Here is a 27,572-nt window from a genome sequence, read left to right as displayed (position 1 = left end):
AAATGTTGGTCTCATATCTTTCTTTGAGAAGGTAGAATGATTTTCTTAGGTTTGTCCATTGTTAATAGATGTCCTAATTAAGTGTGTTCCATGTCATCCTCTTAAAATCTTGTAAATGTTGTCTTGATTTCAGTTATCTTCTCTTTGCGAACTTTGTATGTCTTTTATTCAACATAAACTTGTTTCAGCTAAATATGTTAGCTTTTCTTATGATTCCTATCGAAGTTTTTTGATTCAGATCTCCTTGGAAAGATATAAATTGACTCTTCTTCTGGAATATTTTATTGTTATTGCACATCCTTATTTAATTGCAACTCTCTCATCCTTTCGACTTCATGCGAATGTTGTCCTGGTCATTTGATTTTCTCTTTCAGGGTGTTGTATTCCTCTAAGCAAACTTGAGCTTTTTCGGTGTCACGTGCAACTCCTAGACATAGGGAATGACACGTTAGTTTCTTAATACATAGATTGTTGACCTAAGAGGTGAATTTGGCAAGTTTGAAAATGCTGCAGGTTATGATGTTTGATTTCGGCGAAGGAGTATGATTGAGAAGATGTTCAAGTTTTTAGTAGCTCAATGTGTATAGGACGATGACTCGCGATAAGTAGTTAAGTGATTGAGTAACGTGAGATAGCGATATTGCATTGACGTATTTGAGTGCATGTCAGATTAAGTTTTTGAAATAATAAGATCGATTGATTAGATTACCGCTTGAGATGAGTGAGTTTAAAACCATGATCGAGTTTTCTGGAAGTCAAAGTTAACAGTTGAGCATGGATAAAGATGAGAATTTGAAAGGGATGGAAGATGAGGAGCTTTTCCTATAAGATGTTGGGAATGACGTTAGATACTCGAGTGAACTTGAAACGGAGTGATAAGCAGGTTGGAAGTAGTGAAGTTGTTGATTTGTTAAACGAATAAGAGCGAGTGAACGCTACCTATATTATCTTAACACGAGCCCATCAAGCTTGTTTTGAGATTTATTTATCCTGTTATGCTCTCTTTTCCCTGTTTTACAAGTGGTTAAGATTATGAGAATTTTTATATCTAAATAATTTTCGAGGACGAAAATTTTTATAAGGTGGGTAGGATGTAAGATCCAAAACTTTTGAAAAATCTTACTATGAGCCAATTTTAAATTAATTATTCATTAAAGACTATTTTCAAAAATTATTTTATTAAAAATAATTAAATCAAGTTTTGATAATTAAATTAGAAATTTCATTTAATTTTATAATTATTGGATAATTTTTTATATATATTTAAACTATAAAGTTTAGTAGTTGTAAAATAGTAAGAATTTTATATGATTTGATTTAAGTAATTGAGATTTTGGAATTTAATATTTTAAATTTTATTAATAAAAAAATTAATTATATTATTGTATATTTTAAATTAGAGTACTTGATTAAAAGTCAATTAGCAAATTAATAATTAAATATTATTTTAAAGTAATTTTAAAGGATTAAATTAGATTTTAAATTTTTACAACATACCCTAATTTTATTAAAATTTACCAAACCCCAATTTACCCAAAATTTCAAATTTCACATTTGCCCCAAATTAAACCCTAATTTTCAAATAAAAAACTCTAACCCTTTACCCCACCGCCACTCACCTCACCACTCACCCCCAAGCCCCAAACAACACTCAACACCGGCTAAGAACAAAAGAAAGAAGAAAGAAAGGAGAGAGTGAGAGTTTGAGTGAGGGAGCACGGGAAAGCGAGAAGAAGAGCGGGAGGCAACGGCGCTGGCGGGGTTGGTGCTGCTGTTGCCGTCATCGTTGTCGGATCAAGGGGAGAGAGAGAGAGAGAGAGAGAGAGAGAGAGAGAGAGAGAGAGAGAGAGAGAGAGAGAGAGTGCAGCGCTGTTTGGGAGGAGGAGGAGCAGTCACCACTGCAAGATTGCCGTTCATGGAGTCCGTGCTAGCGCTGCCGCTGCTGTTGCCGTTACCGTCGCGAGGGAGAGTCCCTGCCACCGCAAGCTGCAACCGTTGTAGTGGAAACCAATGCCGTTGAAGCCCCTCTCGCTGTCGTCCTTGAGTGCCAGAGAAAGAGAGCTCAAGGAAGAGAAGGACGTGATGGAGGTGAAGAACGCTGTTCCGCCATGCATCGTCGTCGTTCTGTGCTGCACCATCGTGGCTGTGATCGCCAAAAACCGTCGCTAGAGCCCCTGCCTTCTTGGTAAGCGTTTTTGCTTTCGGAACCTTTGAAAATCAGTATTCTGATATAAGTTGTTAGAGATTCTGAGCTGTTGGTATCGTAGGGTTGAGTTCCGATGATTCCATTTCCTTCCAGTTCTTCCTCTCTTTCATTTGCACCTTCTTTGACCTTGAGTTGCTCTTGCTTACTTATTTTCCTTTTTATGCTAAGCTTGCTTCTCATCTTGTGCACCAACTCTATTTCCCACTTGCTTGTGTCCTCTATCATTGGTTGCCCCCTTAGCTCCTCATCTTTCTCATTGGCCAGCTCCACTATATAGTAATTTCCATTTTTATATTTGTGCACCTGCATTTCCCAGTCTCTGTCTCCTCTATCTCCAAGTTCTCCTTGCTCATTGGTAATATCCATAGGTGCTCTTTGATATCCATTAAGACTAGCCTGTCATTTTGCTCCCTCTGCTTCTTCGTTTGATTTTCTTCCATGCAGATCTTTGAATAATTTTCTAATATTTTTAATCCCATTATCCTTTCCTAAGTTAACTGACTAAGGGAGGATTTGAAAAAGCTTCAAGACATGGAATTTTCAGAGGAACAGCAAAGGCAAATGCAGAAATTAAAAAAAGAGATTAGCCAATTATGGAGAAGAGAAGAGAAATATTGGGGATAGAGGTCTCGAATTAAGTGGTTGAAGTGGGGTGACAAGAACACATCCCTTTTCTATACTACTACAATCCAAAGAGGGGACAGGAATAGAATTGACAAGTTGAAGAAAGCAGATGGACAATGGAAAAGTGGAGAAAATGATGTAATGGAACTAATCAAAAATTACTTTTCTAATCTGTTCTCAACCACAACAGGAAGAAATGTGGAGGATTGCATAAGAAGAATCCCAAAGAGAGTGGATCAAAGAATGAATAAAGTGCTTTTGAAAGACATTTCAAATGAAGATATTAGAACGGCAGCCTTCAGCATTGGAAGTCTAATGGCACCAGGGCCAGATGGACTGAATGGGCTATGTTTTAGTATTCTCTAATATAATTATTTCTAGATAACTGAGATAATACACAAATTTTTTAATATTGTATTCACTCTTCTATGGACATATATTATTTATGTAAGTAAAAGTGTATGTAACTTTTACTGTATTTTTTTTGTTCTTTGTCTCATTATGTTGCTCAATTTATACATGTAGAAACCTCCTCTTTTTCTAGTTTCATTAATGTTCAGTCCAACTTTAAAAATTTTGCACCGTCCACCATTAAAAGTTTGAACCGACCAAATAGTTTTGATTGAAGGAATAAGTCATGATGGACATCTACATTGCAGCACTTTTTCTTAAATGTCCATTAAGAATATGCCTCATTAAAACCGTACTAAAGAAAAATTTAATAGAAAAAAATTTTAGTGAAGAAAAAATAGTACAATATCTTTTGTGATGAAAACTGTCTCATTAAAAACCTTGTCAAGAAAAATTTAATAGGGAGAAAAAATCCGACCAAGAAAAAAAGAGTGCAACATCCCCCTCTTGTCGATATTATTTAATATCTCAAAATCGGCGCATCCCAATCTGATGTACCAATTTTTTAAAGGAGGATTTTGGAAGTGACTTTGTAAATAAATTTGCCAAATTATTGGTTGAGCTAATCTGTTAGACATCAATTGTCCCTTGATTTTGAAGGCCATGAGTGAATAAGAATTTAGGAGAAATATACTGTGTTCTATCATCTTTAATGTACCCACCTTTAAATTGAATAATGTATGTTGTATTATTTTCAAACAGAATAGTTGGAGTTATTTTATGACCAGTTAATCCACATGATAACAGAATATATTGGATTAAATTTCTAAGTCAAAAACACCCGCGACTTGCTTTATTTATTGCTAGTATTTCAGCATGAAGAGAGGATGTTGTTGCTAATGTCTATTTCGTGAACCTCCATGATATAGTTGTATCACCATATGTGAATAAGTATCTTGTTTGAAATCTTCTTTTATGTGGATCAAACAAATATCCTACATCTGCATAGCCAACTAATTGTGACTTGGATTCATATGGATAAAATAGTCCTATATCAACTGTTCCATGAAAATATCAAAAAATTTGTTTGATTCTATTCCAATGTCTTCTAGTTGGAGAGGAACTATACCTTACTAGTAAATTCACAGCAAATGATATGTGAGGTCATGTCTTATTAGCAAGATACATTAGTGCTCCAATGATACTGAAATATGGTATTTCAGAACCAATAGTATCTTCATTTTTTTTCTTTAGGATAAAATTGATCCCTACTTTCATGCATGATGTGTAATGCCACATTATATGCAAATATTTCATTGACAATTATTTTATTTCGGTTCCGTTTCTCTCCTGTAAAAACATAATTTATCGAGATCTCATCATTTTCAGACACCTGAACGTCTTTTGACGTCAAAACTATATCCGAATTTTGGACACTTGCTAGTGTCCTTTCTATGTCTTTATCTTTTTCAATAGGAGTACCATTTGTCTTGGTAATATCAAATACCACTCTTCTTTTTCGAGAATTTTTTTCTTTGGAACCAATTGGTCTACCACGCTTCTGGCATGTACTTGTTTCATTAGCCATTTGCCCAACTGAAAAATTAATTCGAATTGAGGCATTTTCAACTGGTATGTATAGGATTTGGTTATCCTATTTGTATCAAAAAATACATCAGACAATTTATTTGCTATTCTTTATAAATGTGTAATCTTTTAAACTTCTAGTTCACATTGTCCTGATTGTGGGTCTAGATGCATGATGCATTTCAATTGAATTCTTTCTCAAGTAATTTATTCTCTCCTCTGGATGTTGGAAACATTGATTCATCAAAATAACAATCTGCAAATTAAGCTTTAAACTCATCTCTTGTTTGTATCTCAAGATACTTCATTATAGAGAGAGAACACGAGATACTGGATATTCAACATTTGTTCCCTTAGCCATACAATAAATATCAAAAGATGAGAAGTGAATTCAAAAGCATTATCAAGACAAATTACTTTGGTTGGATTTTTTGGCAAATGTGCTTTCAATTGAATAATTTGAGTAAGTAATCTCGCAAACGCCAGGTTGCGAGAGGACAATAAGCACATATGTGACCATCTCAAGGATGCATCTATTAGAACCATAAAATATCTAAAAGATCTACATGGTGGATGAATTGGTCCATATATATCTCCTTGAATTCTTTTTTAAAATTCAGGAGATTCAAAGCTAATCTTTACTGGTAATGACCTTACAATTAGCTCTCACTGAGAACACGTAGCACAATAGAATTCACTAAATTGAAGAACTCTCTAATACTTCAGTGAATGTCCATCAAAATTTTTAATATTCTCCGCATCATAGTTGTTTTAAGATGACCCAACTGATCGTGTCAAATTATGTATTCATTTGGGTTAGTAAACTTCTGATTTACAATGACATGTAATTCAATTGTATTGATTTTAATATAACATAACTCAAAAAAAATAAAAATAATTTTTCTAATATAACTTTTTTATTTGAATCATAAGTTATAATATATAAGTACTTTAATATGGACCAAGGTATTTTAGTGGAGAAAAAAATATTTCGATAAAAAAAAAGCATAATTTTAAAAACTCTTTCTCACAAAAAGATTACCCTTCATACTAAAATGTTTAAATTTATTAAAATTTTCTTATTAAATTTTTCTTCCAATTTGCAAAGTTTTTTATCTTACTAAAAAGGATTTTTGTTCCAACAAAAAGAGTTTTTTGCTCTTTTTAAAAATACTTTCACTTAATTATATGCTTTCATATACACACAAATCATGCTATTAAAACCATTTCATGACATATTCACCGCATGACTTTCATATTTTATTTTTTTTAGTCTTAAACTAATATTTTTATTCGTAATAATATTACAAAAATATAAATTTTTTAAAATTACGATTTTTGTTTTGATATTATAGATTATAATAGAAAAGATTTATAAAATTAAACTACTTTTAAAAAAATCGTAGGGGATAGATAAAAGTTTCTGTTGGCTAAAAAACTAGGATTTTAGTAGATAAAAAAATTAAATAGTAAATTTTTTTTAGTTATTATTTTTATGTAAAAGAATTTAATTTTTTATTAATAATTAATTTTAACATTTATTAGGTGTTAAATCTGTTGTACAAATAAAAATAATTATCTTTTATGTTTGTTATTTAAAAATAATATTTTTTTCTCTATATATAAAAATATAATTAGATATTAGTATAATAAAATTTATATTGATAGTTATAAAATTAACTCAAAATTAATTTTTTGAAACAATTGAATCTTAATTCTAATTATTAACCACAACATTAGTATTATCTCCAAATTATATGTAATAAATATTTGAAAAAAGAGAAGTAAAAATATAAATTAAAAAGATAAGCGTTAAAAATTTGAAACTAAATAAAAAAATAAAAAAATATTCATATAATAATAATATATATTTATGTAAATAGTATTATGGAATCATTTTTAATTATATTTAATTATAAATTTAATATATTCTTTATAATTTTATGAATTTATTTAAATTATATCATTTTATTAATTTTATTTTTTATAAAATAGAAATATAGAGATATAGAGAATGAGAGCGAAAAATAAAGAAAAAGGAAAGAAAGAGTTTGTAAATTTTGGAGAAAAAAAAATTATTTTAATTGCAATAAAAGAATATCTCATTATATATTTTGGTTTGTCAAATTAATAATATAAAATATAAAATATAAATTATAAGTTATGCATAGAATAGAAAAGGTAAAGAGAAATAGAGAATGAAAAAAAATAAATAAAAAGACAGAGAAGAGAGTTTATTAGTTTTAAAAAAAATATTTTATCTCAATTTTTATGAGAGGATATCATATAATATATTTTAGTTATTAAATTAATAATATATAGTATAATTATATTTTAATTTTAAATTTAACTTAATTCTAATTGTAATTAGAAAAGGTCATATATGTTATATATTTTGACTCTTAAATTTATAATCAGTCATTAAAAATAATATATAAAAAAGATAAAATAGATAAAAATAATAAAAATAATAAAGAAGAAAAAAGAGAATTTTTAATTTAAAAAAAATTAGTTTTAATCGTAATAAAAAATAATATTTAATATATTTTAATTATAAAATTAATAATATATAATAATAGAATATATAATAGATGAAACTCAGCCTTACTAAGAGCATCTCCAATGGGTGATCCCTATTCAACTTTTTCCTAACATTTTGAGGAACTTATCGTCGGAGAAGTAGAGGAACAAGTTCCCTCACAGAGTTTAAGGTAGATGAGTCCCTGCTCAGAGGGACTCAAGGAGAACCAATGATAACTTGCCACATGGCAAGTTACCCTTTAAATAAATAATTAAATGAAATTATAATTAAATAAATAATTATATTAAATAATTAAATTATAATAAATAATTATATTAAATAATTAAATAATATTCAATTTAATAATAATTATAATAATTAATTAAATTAAAGAATTATAATTTTATTTAATTAATAATTTATAATAATTATTTAAATAATAATTAATTAAGTAAATAAATTATAATTAATTTATTAATAATTATAATAATTAATTAGATTAAATAATTAAAATTTTTTTAATTAATAATTTATATTAATTATTTATATCATAATTAATATTAAATATTATTTATATTTATATTATTATATTAAATTAGCCGTTGTAAAACTAGCCATTGTAAAATCAGCCGTTAGAAACTAGCCGTTATTATGTTACCGTTATTATTAATAAATTAATATTTTGTTACTCTATATATACCACTTAGATACACTTCTATTCTCACACTATCTACTACTCTTCTTTGTCTTCTTCCAAGTTTACGAAATCAAAGTTTTGCTACTATTATTTTTTGTTCGAAAAAATGGATCCAAACCAACTCAACTCTTTCTTCAATTACTTACAAAACTTTCCTCAAATTCCAAATACCCAACAATCTCAAATCTCAAACTCTCAAGTTCCAAATCAAAACTTCACGCTACCAAATTCATTTCAAAATCCAAATCCACAAAATCTTTCTAATTTCAATTTTCAAGCTCCTTATAATAATCAGTTTCCTATATTCCAACCGCAAAATCAAAATTCACAAACACCCCATTTTCTATTTTCGTCCATATTTAACCCCTCTATCGGAAATGTTACTCCAACTTCTTTGCCGTTTCCAACTCAATTCAGTGCATCAAGACATAACTCATCTGGTGTTGGTGGCTCTTCTAACCCATCCTCTCAGACTCCTATACGATCTAGTCCAAATTCGCAATATTCAGATTTTGCCAACCCTCGTGGATTAGATGCTATCAACCTTAATGATGATGAAATTGAAGATCGGAGGCAATATAGTATTCAACACTGGCATTGGAAAGAGGATGAGATGCTGATCAGTGGATGGTTAAATGTTTCAACTGACCCTGTAGTTGGTACCGATCAAAAGGAAAAAATATTTTGGAGTCGAATTCATAGCTACTGTGTAGAATTTTGCTCCGACATGACAAGGGGGGTAGTTGCATGTAAGAAACGATGGTATAAGATCAACAAGGCTGTTGCACAATTTGCTGGTTGCTATGATCAAGCTAGTCGAAACATAAGGAGTGGTTCGAACGCTGATGATATAAAGGAGTTGGCTTATAAGCTTTATTCCACAAATTATGGTCAAAAGTTCACTTTTGAGAGGCATTGGAACATGCTTCGGTTGGAGCAAAAATGGAGAAGCCAACTACCTACACAGAGTGGCGGCTCAAAGAGAACCAAGGTTAGTGCAACTGGAGCATACTCATCCTCATCAAACCCAGAAACACTGTTGGCTGACGAACCCGGTGTGGACTCTCCCGTTCGCCCACAAGGATCAAAGAAGAGCAAGCGAAAAGGTAAGGGAAAAGCACAGATGTCTGAAGATTTTAGCGAAAGAAAATCATCGGTTGTCAAAAAATTATCTCTCATGGAAGATATTAAGAATGTTAGAGAAAAGGAACTAATAGATAGGAAAAAAGAAAGAGAAGAGGAGAAGGAACATAGAGCAAAGATTATGGCAATCAAAGAGAAGGAGTTACAAATTCAAGCGGCAATGAAAGAACAAGAATTACAAGCTCAAGCAGCAATGAAAGAAAAAGAATTACAAACTCAGAGGTATATTAAAGAAATGGAGATAAAAGCAAAAGAAAGGGAAATGGAAAGGATGGCCAAGGAAAGGGAAAGGGAAATGGATATGCAAATACTTAATGCTGACACGTCTACAATGAGTGAAAAACGACGAGCTCTTCATGAGATTGTATGTGAGAAAATAATCACCAAGTGGTTTACTTAATGGTTCATTGTATTCGTAGAGTTATGTAGTATGTTCTTATTTTTATTGCGTATTACTGGTTTATGATGTAGTTTGTTTTATTTATTTCTGATGTAAGTTTTTAAATTAGTCAATATTATTGTGCCCTTATTGTTCATGAAAGTGACCGTTGCAAAACTAGCTGTTGCAAAACTAGCCGTTAACTAGCCGTTAAGGTACTTATTGCAGACACACTTATAAATATCAACTATCCATGACTCTGCAACTCCACTTCAATTCTTGTTTCTCACCTCGAAAAAGAACTAAAAATTACATTTCTAAATATGGCTAGGAATTTTGATGATGTGTTTAATGAGGCTTTGTATGGCAAAAGAAGACGGCAAGATAATACAGTCATAGATAATTGGATCGATGAGTGTTTACTCCAAGATTCAGAAGAAGAAGATATCGATAGAAGCTCTATCCCAATTACTCGTAGATGGATCAACAGAGATCGAGAAGCAGGACATGATCGCCTTTTTCAAGATTACTTTGCAGATGAACCGGTGTATAATGCTGACATTTTTCGACGGAGATTTCGAATGAGAAGACATGTGTTCCTTCGGATAGTAGACGCTCTCTCAAACGTCTATCCGTATTTTCAACAGAGGGTTGATGCAACTGGAAGAAGAGGCTTGTCATCACTCCAGAAATGTACCGCTGCGATACGCATGTTAGCATATGGCGTAGGAGCTGATGCTGTTGATGATTATGTGCGCATAGGCGAGAGCACTACAATTGAATGCTTGGAAAATTTTGTTGAAGGTGTCATTTCGGTGTTCGAGGATGAATACTTGCGAAAACCCAAACCAAATAACGTACAACGGCTGCTACAAATGGCGGAGGGTCGTGGCTTCCCTGGCATGTTGGGTAGCATTGACTGCATGCATTGGCAATGGAAAAATTGTCCAAAGGCGTGGAAAGGTATGTACATGAGTGGTTATCGTGGGGTTGCAACCATAGTACTTGAGGTTGTAGCATCTTCAGATCTTTGGATATGGCATGCGTTTTTTGGAGTTTCTGGTTCAAATAACGATATCAACGTGTTAGATCGTTCTCCAGTGTTCGATGATATTCTAAACGACCGTGCTCCGGAGGTAAATTACACTATTAATGGTAATAATTATACTATGAGATACTATTTAGCAGATGGTATTTATCCTGAATAGGCCACATTTGTCAAATCAATCTCAAAGCCACAAGGGGAGAAACGCAAGTTATTTGCACAATACCAAGAAGGGCAAAGAAAAGATGTGGAGCGAGCATTTGGAGTGTTGCAAGCACGCTTTGCAATTATACGTGGTCCAGCTCGTTTTTGGGAAAAGAAGAAGCTTGCCAACATAATGAGAGCTTGTATTATATTGCATAATATGATTGTTGAGGATGAAAGAGATACTTATGTAGGAAATTTTGCTCAGGACTTAGAGTATGATGATGTCGAAAATGGCTTATCACAACCTCAGCTGGGAGAAGAAGATTTCGCACCATACCATCAATTTCTTCAAAGAAATGCCCAACTTCGAAATAGGCAACAGCATAGACAATTGAAAGAGGACTTGATTGAACACATATGGCAATTTCACAATGCTTGTCGTCAACTATAAAGCTTAATTATGTTTTTCTTTGTATTAAGTAATTTTACAAATTAGTGTAACCCCGAATTATATATTGTGTATTATTATTATATATGAATTTATTTAATATTAATATCTTTTAATAGTAAATTATTTTTAAATTTATAAATTTAAATTATATTATTAAAAAAAATTAATTACATTAATTTCAAGTATTTTAATTAATTAATTAAGTGGGACACAATAGGGACTAAAGTTAGTTCTTCCTAATGGAGAAGAGAGAGATGTTTTGAGTTCCTATTTACTGTTTATGACGCAAAAGCTGATGTGGAGTTACTTTTTATGACAGGTGAGCCATAAATAGAAACTGAGATGAGTTTCCTATTGGAGATGGTCTAAAGTTTCTTGATGTGATAACTAAGAATTTCCGTACACATACAGTACAACATAAAAATTAATTATTAATAAGGCTCTAAACCCACCTATCACAAATTAAAGGAAGATTTATGTTGTCATCAATATAAATGTATTCCGGTTATTCAAATTTGGCAACTGACTAATTCTTTGAATATGATGGAATCTCCAATCTCCAAACCAGTATCTATGATCTGTTTTACCGTTTTCCTTTTCTCAAATTTCTTTTTAAACTTAGGATTGAAATCAAGTTCTATTAGGATTTAGCCAAGTTTGACCAGAGTTTATTAGATTATTGGTTAATTATTAGTCATGTTCAAACACAAACATTAATTATGATTAAAATGTTGAAAAGTTTGACAGGGTATTTTTTTTTTTATATAGATATATTCGATGTGAGCTACGTATGAGTACTTGTTCAAATAATTTAAGTGTGAAAAGCAATTTTCATACGGTAACCATTGTTACATTGCAACACAAAACGCATATCATTTATTTATTTTCACTGGTTCATATATATATATATATATATATATATATATATATATATATATATATAATATTATAGAAGATTATCTCATATTTAAAATCTCTAGAGTAATACATATATAACAAGAAAATGATAAATAGGTGCCAAAATATTTATGTGAATATATATATATATATATATATCAAGAAGACAAATAGACGAGGAGTGTTTACAGATTAGATTGGATTAAATTTAAACAAAAAAGAGAACTAATGAATGAAATTTTAATTGGTTCGAATTTAAAGTTTTTTGTGAGTGTGTCTGAATCAATTAAACTAATTTGGATCTATTCGGATAATCGAGTATTTGATTGAAAATAAAATTTAAAAAGTTAAAAAAGGTAAAGAAAATGTTTCTTTTTTTTTAAATAACATGTAATAGTAAAAAAAATAAAGAGCAATACATAGTAAATTTATATTTAAATAAATATTATAATTTAGCATACTCTAGTATATATTATATTTTATTTTTTTTTTAAATTAAATTAATCTAATCAGGTGATTGGATTGGTTCGAATTTTATGATACCAGAACTAATATTTAAATCCAATAATGTTAGAGAGTAAAAAAATAGCTAAAATTTATTTTATTTAATATTCATTAATTATTATATCAATTAATAAATATTAAATAAAATAAATACTAGCTGAGTAATCGAACTATCCATATTCTTAAACACTCTTAAGATAAATAATTCTAACAAAATGCCAATTAACACCAAACAAAATAAGAAGAACAAAAAGAGAAAAAAAGACTATTGAAAATTATATAGTGTTACAAAAATATTATATATATTAAAATTATTTATCAAAATAATTATTATATATTTGTATAAATATATATTATTTAATTATTTTTATATATATTTTATATTTTAATATATATTTTATATTAATAGTTAATTTTAGTGACTCATTTTAATATAGGCATGCATAACAAAATTAATGTCTTTAGTATAAACAGGAGATGGTTTAATTTTCCCCTTGGTTTTTATTTTATTTTGAGTTATTTCTGGCCTATTTTAGAAAATTTCACATAAATTAAACTGTATATGTAGTATACTCTTTTACGTAAGAAATTTCTTTACAATTATTCATACGCATTGTGGATTATTATGGAATGCGCAAAAGATATCCAACCGTCTGAGACACGGTGGCGATATGCGGTTAAAACTTATTTATAAGCGCTTATTGAATTTTAAGATTTTTATTTTCAGGTATTTTCTATTTTTACGGTCTAAAGATAAATTTGTCATAAATTTAGATTTTTATTTAAAAATTTATTGTTAATTAATAAATTGTTCTATGCTCAAATAAAATTCAAGATTCCAACATTTATTTAAATGGATTATTAAACTAACTACTAAATCAACCAAATTTAATTTATTAAAATATTAAGGTAATTATGATATTTTATTTTTATATTTACGGTGATTTTAATCACCATTATTACCAAAAACGAGGATCTCAAAAAACATCACAATCTTAAGCGTCATTATGAAAATTACGGTTGTTTTTAAAAACCATCATCATTACCATATATAAAATGGCAATTTCTTGATTAACAGGATAAAATGACAGTTCTTTGTTGTTTAAAATAGCGATTAAAAACTACCACTTTTACCAAACAACAGTTAAAAATTATCATTTTTATCAAGTTATAATGATATTTTTTGTTGTTTAAAATGGTAGTTAAAAATTGTTGTTTTTAGGAGATTATAAAATTATTTTTTTCTTTTAAAAGGATAGTTGAAAATCATTGTTTTTATTTGGTTAAAATGATATTTTTGTTTAAAAAAAAAAGATTGAAAACTACCTTTCTACCAACATTTTTATCTAATTAAAATGATGATTTTAGATAGTTTTAGATGATGATTGAAACTACCGTTTTGATTGCATTAATCCAACATTTTTTTAATTTCTCAATAACTAAAAATTATAAGCCATAAATAAAACATTAAATATAGTATGATTTTAAATTCATACATAGTCGTCGAAAATTAAAAGTTATAATCCAAAAATAATGTATTACACTATATGTGATTTTTTAATTAGGTATGTCTTAAAATATAGTCTTTATCAATTAAATTGTAGAGACAAATATCAACCAACAACCTATTTTCTCTAGAAATAAAACTTTTAGTGGATGTTGTCAAAATTTTGGATCCACTTTCAGTTTCACAACTCTCTTCTGTACCATGACTACGCCTTTATATATTGAGATTATATTTGTCGATCAATAATTAGAAATAGAAAAGGAAAGAAATAATAACAATTGCAGTTGTAGCAACAACAAGAACAACGTAGAAAATCAATAGAAGTCAAAATATACAATATGAAAAAAGAACAAGTATTTTCTGATTTTTTTTTTTTATTAGAGCATGAACTAAATCTAAAAGTATGACGAGAAAGAAAAATCAAAAGAATAAAATGAAATACATTACCTATTAGAAGTAACATAGAAAGCAAAAATAAATCAGAAAAAGCTCGATGATGGTAGTAATTAACAATGGCATTGCTTACGGTAGTGAGGTGATAAACAAAAGAAGAGAGGAAATGAGCAGTGCAGTGGTGACTAACCTTCATATCAAAGCTAGATCCAGATTGTATAAGCTCGTTGAAGGCAATGACATGGTGTTGCTTGCGGTGGCGAAGGGATGAGAGGCGACAAGGAGATGAACCAAGCACCAGCGGTAAACCTTCAGATCGAAGCCAAATCGAGAACTAGATCGTAGAAGCTCGATGAAAGCAACAACAATAATGGTGTTTCTTGCAGTGGCAAGGAGATGAACTGTGACAAGGGGATGAACGACAGTGAGCAGATAATGACAGCAGCGAGAGATGAATGGCAGCAAGAGATTAGAGTTCATCGTTCACATCACTTACACTTTTTCATATGTAACAAAACTAATCACTCTCAATCTCTCATATATATATGCAATGACACTCCGATTTAAAAGACAAAAGAGAGAATTATAATAGTGGTTCCAAACTGCCACCATCAACTAAAACCACCACAAAAATCATTAGCATTATGGCAAATACTAAAGAAAAGTGAGTCATTGGATGAAATCTCACACCAATCTTACACCATTAAAACTATCATTGATGTCTATTTGATGGCTACAAATCATAAAAATTGCTGCCCCTAACATTCTTCATAAAAAATAATGGTAATTATGTAAAACCACTAAAAAATTAATGCCATTTTAATCCAATTTTTTTTTGTAATGGTTAGTTTAAGATATATTTTAATCTATGAAAAATTGCAATGCTATATATGGATAATAAATTTAGAGAAAATATAAAAAATTAATTTTTAGTTAGTCAATATTAACTAACTTTAATGTTTGAGTTTATAATTTAAGATTTAAGGTTAAAGTTTATGATTTACGGTCTAAAATTTTAGATAAACAAAATAATTTTAAAAAATTAACTGTATTAACTGAAAAAAAATAGTTACCTAACATTATTCATAAATTTATCCTTCTATTAGTTTCTCTTTGCCAAAAGCTTACAAATTTAATGTTGCAATTATTTAGGGACTTAATATTGTTATTTTATTTCTATAACTCTATTACAAAAATTCTTAAATAATTATTTGATATCCTTTTCCATAAAACTTACAGATTCATTCCAAAATTTTCCGAAGACCTACTTATACATTTTCATGCAGTTAGGTTTATCAAATTAAACCTGTTCTTCAAACAATTTACAAACTATTAAGCAATTTACCAAGAACTGGTCCTAGTAATACAATAAACGCACAATGACCAATAAGAAATCACCGTCTTTTGAATATTTCTGTATATATGGTGGAAAAAATAGAAGTATATAACAAAAAGTAATAATCCTAATAATCACCAGAAAGAAACGTGTTAGTGCTGTTGTTGTCGTTTAATGACGTAGCATCTAACTTGAAATTTGATTAGATGAAAAGTTAAACCAACAACTAAAGTAAACTACTAAGAAAATTAGTGATAATGACAAATATATATAGTTATTATTATAAAGTTCTTCTATCCCTTCCACTTACGGAGATGTTAATCGTTGATTAATTAAAATATTTACGATGTTATTCCATACAAAATTGTGTTAAATATTGATATAATACTATAACTTATTTTATTCTAAGACGTCTAATATATATAATCATAGAATTCTTAACATGTCCTCTACTAACCAGAGAAAAAAAAGGAATTTTTTTAATATGATTTAATGGTCAAAGAAAAACATTGTATTATTTTATGTTGCGATAGTTGATAAATCTAATATTAAGATTATTATTACGTAACATATTTGAGTAAAAATCCAAAATGTTCTCCAATAAATTTTTTTAAGAGTTTAATTTTAATATATTTTTATTAAAGTTGTATATATTTATTTAATTACATAAAATTGTATCAGTAAAAAAAATAATTTTTATATTAATTACGTGAATAATTATTTAAAAAATAAATATGATTAGACGATTACATAAAATGTTTTATACTATTAATGTATTAAAATTAAATTCAATTTTTAATCTCGTAAAATATTTGACACATAAGTTTTTAGTGAAATTCATAAACTTAAATGACTAAAAGTAATCTCTAATTCCTTCTATCTAGATTCCAAAAGTCAACCCCATTAAAGTAAAGGTGCTCATTATTTATTTATTTTTTGTAATATATTTTGCACTGTTATATTGATTGAGCAATATAAATAACATGCAAAAGCGCGGTGGCTTTCGTCATCAGCTACACCACCAATTACTCATTCTCATCTCTGCATTAAATTTGATTTCTATGTAGACTTGGTAAGAGCCTTAACCTTTGAGATACCAACTTTCTTCATATTTTTTTATCCACGTGTCTTTCACTCAGTCATTATATTTTATTACAACTTAGACTTTCTTTTCATTTTTGCTGCCTCCTTATTACCTTCTATTTTTCTTATTGCTTCCAACTTCCACCGTGTTGCTTCTTTTAATTACAAATCTTCTCATATATAGGTATGTTTGTTCTTCTTCTTCTTCATATAACTTTTTGTTTTTCGAAGATGTTTATCGTGGAAATAGTCTTTGACTTTTAGCTCAGTTGTTCGTGTAAAACTATTTTAAACCATTAGTACATAAAAATTCCGGAATATAAACAGGTATTGATCTATATATATGTGCGTGCGCGCAAGGAAAGCGAGCAGGGTGGAGGTTTGAGTTCATCAGGAAGAATATTTAAGTGGTGATTTTGTTTTAGAGTGTATACTTGGGATGAATCTTTCAAAGTGTGAAGTTGTTCTGTTCTTGTGGTTTTGCTGCTATTTGCTATTGGCTACTGCTCAGAATGGAGTCACTCACCCCAATGAAGGTTTGTTAGAAAAGAGAAGTGATTTATGCTAAAAGATCATATTTTTAGTTTATTTAGATATTGCCAAATCACTCTCTGGATGCGAGTTTTTTAAAACTTGTGTTAACGCGAGATGTTTGTGCATCGAGCGGTCATCTGTATATATTGCTGACTCATTATATATTGTTGATTGGTTCTATGGGTAACTTGATTATGGATACAGTTAAGGCGTTGAGAGCCATAAAGAACAATTTGATTGATGTCAATAGAAATTTGAGTAATTGGAATCAAGGAGATCCATGTATTAATAGATGGACAGGGGTTTTGTGTCACGACAGAAGATTTAACGATGGATATTTTCATGTTCGGGAACTGTAAGATTTAATATCTTTCTTAGTTTGTCACTATTTTTATGTCATGGTATTATGTAATATTATGTATATATATAACACCCTTTTATTTATTTATTTATTTATTTTTATAATTTTAGGCAACTATATAGAATGAACTTGTCTGGAAAATTGGCACCGGAGATTGGCAACTTCACTTATCTGGAAATATTGTAAGAATGTAGCTGTTTTTAATGTTTGGAATATAATATTGTTTACATTATTTTTTTCAATAGAACATTATCAACATGTTAGATATATACTAAAATTAGCTATCAAAATTGATTATTAACATAAAATATATGTTAAAATATAAAATATACATTGAAAGATAAAAATAAGTTAAATAAAATATATATTTATATATAAATATAAATACATAGTAACTAATTTTAATAGGCAATTTTAATATAAATATAAATATAATGCTTTTTGTATTATGATATATGCTTATGTTTTATTTGTGTTGTTGAAAGGGATTTTATGTGGAACAAGATAAGTGGGACCATACCAAAAGAAATTGGCAACATCATTACCCTGAAACTCTTGTAAGTTGAGGCATTTTTTTTTGGCTGAGTATTATAGATGGTGAATATTTTTAACTTCATATAAAGTGGATAGATTAGAGCTGTTAGATGGCAATTTAGTCAAATCTATTAAATTATTTAACTACTCTCAACTATCAATTTCATATAAAGTTAATTGTACTTTTATTTTCGCCGAAACATATCATGGACAAAAAATTTGTTGCATGATTATTATTTTTTGAACATCTTATGACCTTATGAAACATTAATTATATGTATTCTTTTGCAGGCTCCTGAATGGAAATAAATTAATTGGTCCACTGCCAGAAGAGCTTGGCTATTTACCAAACTTGACCCGAATGCAAATTGATCAGAACAATATCAATGGATCTATACCTTCATCATTTGCAAACCTCAATGCCTGCAAGCACTTGTAAGATTGATTCATTCTTCTTCATGATCAAGATTCACTTCAAAAATGAAAGAAATAATCCTTTGCCTTTTCCAGTCACATGAACAATAATTCACTTAGCGGCCATATCCCGCCGGAGCTTTCCCAACTACCAAACCTTTTTCACCTGTAAGTTGGCTGTTCGATATCAGTAACACACTCCTTTCGTCCAATAATAACTGTCACAATAAAAAAAATCACATTGAAAATCACATTGTATAAAGTTTTTGGATTTAATAATTTTATTATAGTAATTAATAGATGTTTATGTGTATTTGTGGACATGCAGGCTTCTTGACACAAACAACTTAACAGGAACACTTCCCCCTGATCTCTCTAAGATGCCACGCTTAAAGATTCTGTATGATTCTCTTTGCACTTTCTTTTCCCTAATTTTTTGATATTCTTTTATCATATATGTGACTAGAATTTTGTCTTTTTATTATTTTATTTTTTTGCAGGCAGCTTGATAACAATAACTTTAGTGGAAGTACTATTCCCGAGTCTTATGGAGATATGTCACATTTGTTCAAACTGTAAGTGCATTTTCTGATACATTGTAAACAAGTTACAAATACAAGGAATGGAACTGAGTTGCTAAACAAATACAATTATAAATAGGAAAAGGAAATACAGTTAACTGTTAATACTGCAAGTGTGAGGAGGTGTATGAAATTAATCCCACATTGAAGAAAGTAAGAAAGAGTGAGGAGTTTATAAGATGAAAGACCCATTAATTTACTAGTTTAAGATTTTGAATTAGACGTAGTGTTTTTTCATTTTATGTTATCTCGATTCCTTGTTTGATATATCAAAGTTGTTTGACTAAATAAGTATAATATGCTCTTATCATCTTGATTTCTTCCAATTAATATGTTATGACACTAAATACACAAGAATTATTTAAAATAATGCATTGTCCTTGTCACATTATTTTCAGGAGCCTTAGGAACTGCAACTTGAAAGGACCAATTCCTGATTTGAGTAGGATACCAAACCTTTATTATATGTAAGTATCTCATTTTCAGTTTGTGTATTGATTTATAATATTATATGTATTCTAACAGTTTTCTGGTTACTATTATTTTTGTAAATTCCAGTGATCTCAGTCACAATCAGCTGAATGAAACAATTCCTACAAATCAGCTTTCTGGGAATATCACAACCATGTAAGAATCTGTATTGTTCAAATAATTTTTCATCTATTGAATATTTGCATTCAAGTATTTGGATTTGTTATGTGGATAATTTTCGGCACAACCATATTACATGTACACAAAAATTTAGTCACTAAATCAGTCATTTGTATAAAATATGCGTTGAAATACAATATACACATTAAAAACGAGTTAAACATGATGGTTTCAGTGGCTAAGAGAAAGGGGGTTGAATCTTAGCTCCCTTTTTGTTGCTAATACTTGCTGAATTCAGAGGAGATTTTTTTTGTTTTGGCTCGTTTCTGGACACGAGACTTTTTCTTTTATCTCGTCCCTAGTCACGAGACTTTTTGTTTTGTCTCGTCACTTTGCACGAGACATTTTTAGTTTTTGCTCCTGTACAATAGAAAACAGAAATGGAGTAGGAGAGAAGAAAGATTACACCCAGATATATCATGGTTCAGCTGCTAAGTGCAGTGCAGCCTACATCCAGTCTCCATCACAACAATGATGGAATTTCACTATAATCAACCTGATTACAAACTGTAAAGTGCTAACCCAACTTACAAGGGGATTCCCACAGAATCATGAAACACAACATAGATGAACAAAGGAACTCTAAGACATCTATAGCTTTTTCTTTTAATTTTGCACTCTCTGTCTTTTTCCGCTCTATGGCTTTTTCATACAAACCTCACTGTTTGCCTTTTTCCATGAGACTCAAGACATGACAAAATTAAACAGAAAAATACAAAACTGAATACATTGAAGGAGAAGAGAAAACTGTTAGCTCAGGTAGCTCTGAGAACAATGTGCCTTGCACTCTCAAAATTTTCTCCTTGCTCCAAACAGTGGTTGTTCACCCTTAATATAGAAGAGGGAAGCCTCCACTTATTGAAGCCAACAACCGAACCAACTTCTTCCTCCTTCAACTAACAGAACCGGTTCGGCCACATAGAGAGAGAAGAGATAACCATGCAAAACCCAACATGCAATTACCTCTAGTCCTTTCTTGATCATCACCCTTTATCAATCCGAGCTCTCCATCCTTGGCTTGCTCTCCAAGATGGATTTCTGGCCCTTGATGCTTCATGATGATGATGACTTTATCTGCTTCAATCTCTGCCTCAACCATCACTTCGCCACTCTAGCTACTTCCTGTGGTGGTTGAGCAGAATCAAAGACAAGCCATGCTTCAAGAATCTCCCTTGCTGGCCGAATCTTTACCTTCCATTTTTGAGCATGAAGAACTCAAGATAACCTCACCATATCTAACCACATTTGGTGAGTATCTTAGCCACAACTCATTTTTATTTTAGTATGTTTTCTTGCCATCATTAGCTTGATGGTCTTGATGCATGCAACTTCTTCTTTTTCTTGGTTGATGAACATTGCTTCCATTGTTTTCTGGACAAGGACCGAATAAGAAGCAAGAAAGAGATGAGAGAGAATGTGAAGTTAAAGTAAAAGCAATTAAATGAAAATGAAATATATTGATAGATTACTTTTACTTCCCTTGCTTTGAGTAGCGTATAGCATTAATCATAATGATTCCCATCAAATCAAAGTCAACTTCTCTCTCATGTTTCCGATGCTAGCATATTAAGTTTTGAAATCCATTCTTAGCAAGAAATGGAATCCGTTAAAAAGCATGAAGCCTATATGCTTTCTTGGTTTCGTACCAGGCTTGGAAGCATTTAAAAAATTACTATTGGGCTTGTCAACAACATTAAATCTGGCCCGATTAGTAACATTTGCTTTCCTGATAAGATTTGTTTCGGATCAAGCATAGGAAACTCTTATCAAAATTAAATATGGGCTAGGTTGCATCAACTTTGAGCTTGGCCCATCAGTTCAAAAAAAAATTCAGCCACTCAATATAAAACATGCATTAAGGCTGATTATTAGGCTTAAACCAGAGACTCATTTTTTCGGCCCAACATAAAATCTGCACAACAAAATTATTAATTAAGCAAATATGAATTAAGATCAAATTAATAATTTTGTAATTAAATATTTTAATAATGTTTGTTCATCATCAAAATTAAATAAGAATTTTCCAAACTCATCAAAACAATATATGTATTTATACACAAATATATAGTAGCTAATTTTTTGTATGCACATAATATTTTTGTTTCACGAATTACTTTTATAGTGTTAGATCACATTTAAGTGGAACTAATTTTGATTATTTTTTTTACATCATTTTAAAATTTTATAAATGAAAATAAGTGGTCATACATGTTCTTAGAATACGTATTAGATGTGCCCAAGAAACATATAAATCTAATATTGAGAACGAAGGTGGTATCGCATATTTGATATAATTATTTTGTTGACCACTATGCAGTGTGTTATCAAACAACAATCTCAGTGGAACTATTCCATTAAATTTTTCAAATCTTCCACGTCTTAAGAAATTGTAAGTTGACTCTTATGTTTTTGTATCAACCTTTTCTTCTTCTCCATCAACCTTAAGAGCAACATCCAATAAGATTTTATTAAATGCTCTATAATATTCTTTTGTTTTATGAATAATGGGACAGGTCAATTGCAAACAATAAATTGCGTGGCAACGTTCCCTCCTCCATTTGGCAGAACAAGACTTCAAGTGCAAATGAAAGCCTTATTGTGTAAGACCTCAACTGATATTTAGTCCTTATTGTATATCCTCATCCTTTTATATATATATATATATATATATATATATATATATGCATGTTTGTGTGTGTGTATAATTGTATATATGTATGTTTATGTGACATATTCTATATTTTATTTTGCTCAAACCTTAGGTGTATTTTTTATTTTGTTTTTGAAATCTCTGTAGGGACTTGCAAAACAATGAGCTCAACACCATATCAGGAAGTACTACTCTTCCTCCAAATGTCACACTCCAGTATGTTCCTAAACTCACTGTTGCAATTTAAACTTATATATATATGAGGGTAGTGAAGACTAGAGTGTTTCATCTTATTGCATAGTAAAAATAAGGAAAATTATACTGAACTCCCTGAGATTTCATCTAATTCTTGTTTAAGGGAGGTTCATGTTATGTTTACATATGTGTTTAGTATTATACTTTAGGAAAAATGGAAAGTACTTAAATAAATCTTAGGCGAAGTCGATGAATGTTTAAAGGTTTTGGTTGAATTTTACCAAATTTCTAGAGATACAACAGTAATTTATCCTAAAAATAATACTCCCTCGGATCCAAAAGATCTGTGTATAATTATAACTTGACAGTTATATTGGATCCGAGGGAGCATAAACATCATTAGTGATTTTTACTGGTCACATTACTGCTTTTCAGGCTTGGGGGAAATCCTCTATGCAAAAATAACAGCTTTGCTAAGTTCTGTGGATCTCAAGGTGTAACCGGCGGGAATGGTAGCTCCGGCGTTAACTGTCCCGGTGAACCATGCTCCCCTCCTTATGAGTACTCTGTGGACTGTGTCTGTTCAGCTCCATTGTATGTTGATTACAGATTGAAAAGTCCAGGATTTGGATCAGATTTCCCTGCATACATGAGTAACTTTCAAACATACCTCACTGATGGATTGAAAGTTGAGACTAATCAGCTGCACATTACTGATTATGAATGGGAAGAAGGGCCTCGGTTGCGAATGAACTTGAAGGTTTTTCCTGCAACTGTTAACAACACCACAACTAATCAGAAGTTCAATGATAGCGAGTATTCGCGGATTAGAAGCACGTTGACAGGGTGGAATATTAGTGACAGTGACTTGTTTGGGCCTTATGAACTTATGGATCTTCCTCCTTATAGTCAGGGTAAGCTAATGGAATAGTGATTTGAATAATACTACTTTGTTTCATTTAAAAGTCAATCAAATACTTTACCATGCTCCACCAAAACAAAAATACTTTAACAAGATTGCATGTTTCTAGAAGTTAATCTGTATTTAGAGTGATCATAAGTTAAGTGTAGCAGAAGTGAAGATGCTGAGATGGATGAAATGGTCATATATGTGTAGACAAAATAAAAAACGAATATATAAGAGAGCAAGTTGGAGTAGCACCTATTATAGAAAGAATGGCAGTGGTATGGACATGTGAGAAGAAGATCGGCAGAGTATTCGTTTAGGAGGGTGGATGAGATAAAAAGTGGACAGTGGGCGAATGGTAGAGGAATATCCAAAAAAAACTATACATGAGGTGGTTAAAGGAGATCTACGTGTAAACAGTTTTCCTGTATAAATGATACATTATATGCTTCAATGGTGCCTAGTGGGATAATACTTTGTTGTTGTAATTTGTATCTAGAGAACTCTCATGATAAAATTGTCTTATGGTTACTAAGGTACTGGTTTTTGTTGCCACAGTGATTGTGGTGTCTTCAGGTTCAGGGCTAAGCAAAGGTGCACTGGCTGGAATAATCTTAGGTTCAATTGCGGTAGCAGTTACATTATCTGCAATTGTTTCCCTTCTTATATTGAGAATCAGATTGAGAGATTATCGTATACTTTCCAAACGGCAACATGGTGGTAGGTACCTTATAACGAGATTAAGTATCTGTATTAGTCCTTTCGTTTATCTGTAATGAGAAGTCTAGATTGACTTAATCACATTCATGAAAATGTATCTTAACAACAGGAACAAGGATCTCAATAAAAATTGAAGGTGTGAGGGTATTTGTTTTTGAAGAGTTGGCAGCAGCAACTAATAATTTCAGTGAGTCTTCTCAAGTTGGACGCGGCGGGTATGGGAAGGTTTATAAAGGCATTCTTGCTGACGGCACTGCTGTCGCCATAAAACGTGCACAGGAAGGATCACTGCAAGGTGAGAGGGAGTTTCTTACAGAAATACAGTTGCTGTCACGGCTGCATCACCGAAACCTTGTGTCTCTAATTGGATATTGTGATGAAGAGGGTGAACAGGTAACACTCATTATAATCTGTTTTACCAAGTTCTTAAGTTATTGGCAGATTTAATTTACCTTAAAGTTCCATTAGCTTGCTGTTCATATGGACTATATGAGACTATGATTTGAATTAACAAAATGATATTGAAATTGAAAATGTTTCATCAAAAAGAACGTAGTAGTGCATAAAAGACAAAACAACTTCCCCTGAATATTTGAAAAAAACACACACCCTAGTGAGTTTCTGTTGTTGTGACTTGTTATTGCAGATGCTGGTTTACGAATATATGCCGAACGGAACGCTAAGGGATCACCTCTCGCGTACACCTAATCCTCTTATCAACTAAATTTTCTGTGTTGTGACTTTGATATCTTTGTATGTAGCCTCACCTAATTAATTATTCATGACAGCTTATTCAAGAACACCTCTGAGTTTTACAATGAGAATGAAGATTGCTCTAGGATCAGCTAAAGGTCTTTTGTATCTACACACAGAAGCTGATCCTCCAATATTCCACAGAGATGTCAAGGCCAGTAATATACTATTGGACTCTAAGTTCAATGCAAAGGTTGCTGATTTTGGACTTTCGCGACTCGCCCCGGTGCCAGATGTCGAAGGAGTTGTGCCTGGTCATGTATCTACAGTGGTAAAAGGGACCCCGGTAAGGCTTTCGTACATTGTGTGCATTAAGAAATGAAATGGACAAAACAACTTGATTAAGGTTTTTATTTTCCCCCTAAGAAAAGTGACTAATGAGTAAAGGGCGAACACACATTTTTATTGATCAATAATCAAAGCAATGGGAACTAGAAAAAAATTGCTTTTCAGGTGTGCTTAAATCAAACTATGTTCTTAATATCAATGATTCTATTGGTTTGTTCACTGGTTTAATCATGCAGGGTTACCTTGATCCGGAGTATTTCTTAACTCGCAAGTTAACAGACAAGAGTGATGTTTATAGTCTTGGTGTCGTGTTTCTGGAAATTGCAACCGGAAGGGCACCAATCTCCCATGGCAAAAACATTATAAGACAGGTATATATATATATATATATATATATATGGCTTGATTATTACTTGTATAATGTATACTATTCAGTCACTATCAAAATAATCTATATAACTTATCATGTCAGTCTTCCTAAATTATGATAGTATAATACTTTGGAATTTGATTTTCTTTTTATTTTTGAATTTATTTTCAGGTTACTTTGGATTACCAATCCGGCGGTCTAGTTGCAGTTATCGATGAACGCATGGGGCCTTGTCCTTCAGAATGTGTGCAACCATTTTTGACATTGGCTCTAAAGTGTTGCGAAGATGCGCCAGACGAAAGGCCTAAGATGGCAGAAGTGGTTAGAGAGCTTGAAAACATTTGGTCCATGATTCCTGAGTCTAATGGCAAAGTAGCTGAATATGTTAGCAGTGATTCAGGAACATTATTCAGTTCACAACCTTCATCATCCACCGCTTTTGCATCCGTAGAAATTTCTGGCAGTGATCTTATTAGTGGAGATATTCCAACCATCAAGCCAAGATAAAAAGTTACCGTGTAAATTGAACTAATGCATATATAATACTTTTAATAAATTGTTTTTGTTCATTCTTTTTTTGTAAGATAAATTAACAGAGGAGTGGCTATTAATGTATCAATTTTGTAGGTTGTACAAATATTATATGTATTTGTTATGAATGCTCTAAACTATAAATTATTATATGTAATGGTTATGTTAGGTAGTCAAAGAGTAATTATAATATAAAAATGTAACGTACAAATTTGTATTATTTTGATAAGCAAGTGACATACACTTCTTTATCACTTACTCTCTTTATCATCTGTCCTTTTTCTATGTATTTGGAGTTGTTCGGTAGGTCGTCTTACCGGACGGTTCGGGTTGTTGGGTGAGTGTGAAGAGGGGTCTCCGGCTCAGTCTAGATTCTGGGAACGATTTGCGTTGACTGCCGATTTGTCGAGCTCTTTGCGAAGTAAGGGGGTGTCACCTGCAATGACACTCCGACGCCCAAGTCAGTAGATTGTATAGGTGATGCGAAAGTTGAGAATAGGGTGACGTACCTTGGGGGAGGGGTAGGACATTCCCCATATATACCTTGTCAGGAGTGGGTCCCACGAAGGTAGACCCACCTTCCTCGAAGCTTTCCAATACAGCTATAGCAGTGAGCTGTAGAGGATGCGTGTCCGGGTCGACTTCCGGGTGTCTCACGCCCATGCGTTCGGGTCGGGTGACCCGTGGATCGGGTCAGTAAGCACGTCGTTTGGGCCGGGCCGTAACAGTGCCCCCAACGCGCCAGCAATGGCCGTCAGTGCCGTTGGTGACGCGTCATATTCTCCCCTGCACATTGTCGCTTGGTCGGCCGCTCGTGGAGGGGACGCGCTTCTTGTGCGAGTGAGTCTGCTCCTTGTCGTTGGGATAACCTTTGTCGCCTCGTTCCTTACAGTAGGCATTTAATGCTCATAATGGGTTATTTCAAACGCTGCGAGTAAAGACTGTTTTGTCCTTGCCTTTCGCGCTTCTTGAGTTAGTTTTCTAACTCCCCCCAGTTTTGCGTTCCATTTTCTCTTCAGTGCCTGATTCTTTTCTACTTCCATCTTTTTCCCTCTCGAATTTCCTACTGCGATTTCTGTATCCTTGTGCATTCGCTCTTTCTTACTTCCTTTCGAATCCTTGCAATTGTCCTGGTAAGCACTCGTCCCTCGCTCTCTGTTCCATGTTTATTTTATCTTCATTGTCTATGCTCCTGTATGCATGCTGCTCTCC

The 27,572-nt window shown here is 31.4% G+C and overlaps 2 protein-coding genes and 1 pseudogene across 3 annotated transcripts; all 3 read left to right on the top strand.

The window, feature by feature from the left end:
- Positions 1–2,939: 2,939 nt before the first annotated feature.
- On the top strand, positions 2,940–9,620 carry LOC112762960 (glutathione S-transferase T3-like). Its single transcript, XM_025808755.1, has 3 exons — positions 2,940–2,968; positions 8,404–9,092; positions 9,601–9,620. Exons 1-3 carry the CDS (start codon positions 2,940–2,942, stop codon positions 9,618–9,620), a joined length of 738 nt encoding a protein of 245 aa, XP_025664540.1.
- A 211-nt stretch (positions 9,621–9,831) lies between these two features.
- Positions 9,832–11,474, top strand: LOC112762959 (protein ALP1-like; annotated as a pseudogene).
- A 5,374-nt stretch (positions 11,475–16,848) lies between these two features.
- Positions 16,849–26,614, top strand: LOC112766669 (probable LRR receptor-like serine/threonine-protein kinase At1g06840). 2 transcript variants are annotated; one of them, XM_025812567.3, is made up of 21 exons: positions 16,849–17,055; positions 17,199–17,407; positions 17,610–17,760; positions 17,877–17,948; positions 18,252–18,323; positions 18,592–18,735; positions 18,811–18,882; positions 19,043–19,114; positions 19,215–19,289; positions 19,694–19,762; positions 19,854–19,922; positions 22,264–22,335; positions 22,460–22,546; positions 22,744–22,812; positions 23,227–23,705; positions 24,257–24,418; positions 24,528–24,811; positions 25,065–25,116; positions 25,207–25,457; positions 25,696–25,830; positions 26,001–26,614. In XM_025812567.3, the coding sequence occupies exons 2-21, from the start codon at positions 17,311–17,313 to the stop codon at positions 26,334–26,336; spliced, it is 2,820 nt and encodes a 939-aa protein (XP_025668352.1). In that variant the 5' UTR covers positions 16,849–17,055; positions 17,199–17,310; the 3' UTR covers positions 26,337–26,614. The 2 variants fall into 2 exon arrangements, with proteins under 2 accessions (XP_025668352.1, XP_025668351.1); XM_025812566.3 differs by lacking the exon at positions 16,849–17,055 and having other exon boundaries at positions 17,058–17,407.
- The last annotated feature ends 958 nt before the right edge of the window (positions 26,615–27,572 follow it).

This window comes from Arachis hypogaea, chromosome 17 (genome assembly GCF_003086295.3).
Source record: "Arachis hypogaea cultivar Tifrunner chromosome 17, arahy.Tifrunner.gnm2.J5K5, whole genome shotgun sequence".
Classification (NCBI taxonomy): Eukaryota; Viridiplantae; Streptophyta; class Magnoliopsida; order Fabales; family Fabaceae; genus Arachis; species Arachis hypogaea.
This window is presented reverse-complemented; position numbering and strand designations above follow the sequence as displayed.

Excerpts from the sequence above, each read along its gene's own strand:
- LOC112766669 (XM_025812567.3), top strand. The coding sequence starts at position 17,311 with ATGAATCTTTCAAAGTGTGAAGTTGTTCTGTTCTTGTGGTTTTGCTGC. Across the intron at positions 17,761-17,876 it reads TATTTTCATGTTCGGGAACT|GCAACTATATAGAATGAACT; the intron begins GTAAGATTTAAT and ends TTATAATTTTAG. Across the intron at positions 19,115-19,214 it reads ATGCCACGCTTAAAGATTCT|GCAGCTTGATAACAATAACT; the intron begins GTATGATTCTCT and ends ATTTTTTTGCAG.
- LOC112762960 (XM_025808755.1), top strand. The coding sequence starts at position 2,940 with ATGGACAATGGAAAAGTGGAGAAAATGAT. Across the intron at positions 2,969-8,403 it reads GGAAAAGTGGAGAAAATGAT|TGCATCAAGACATAACTCAT; the intron begins GTAATGGAACTA and ends AACTCAATTCAG. Across the intron at positions 9,093-9,600 it reads AAAGAAGAGCAAGCGAAAAG|TTTGTTTTATTTATTTCTGA; the intron begins GTAAGGGAAAAG and ends TTTATGATGTAG.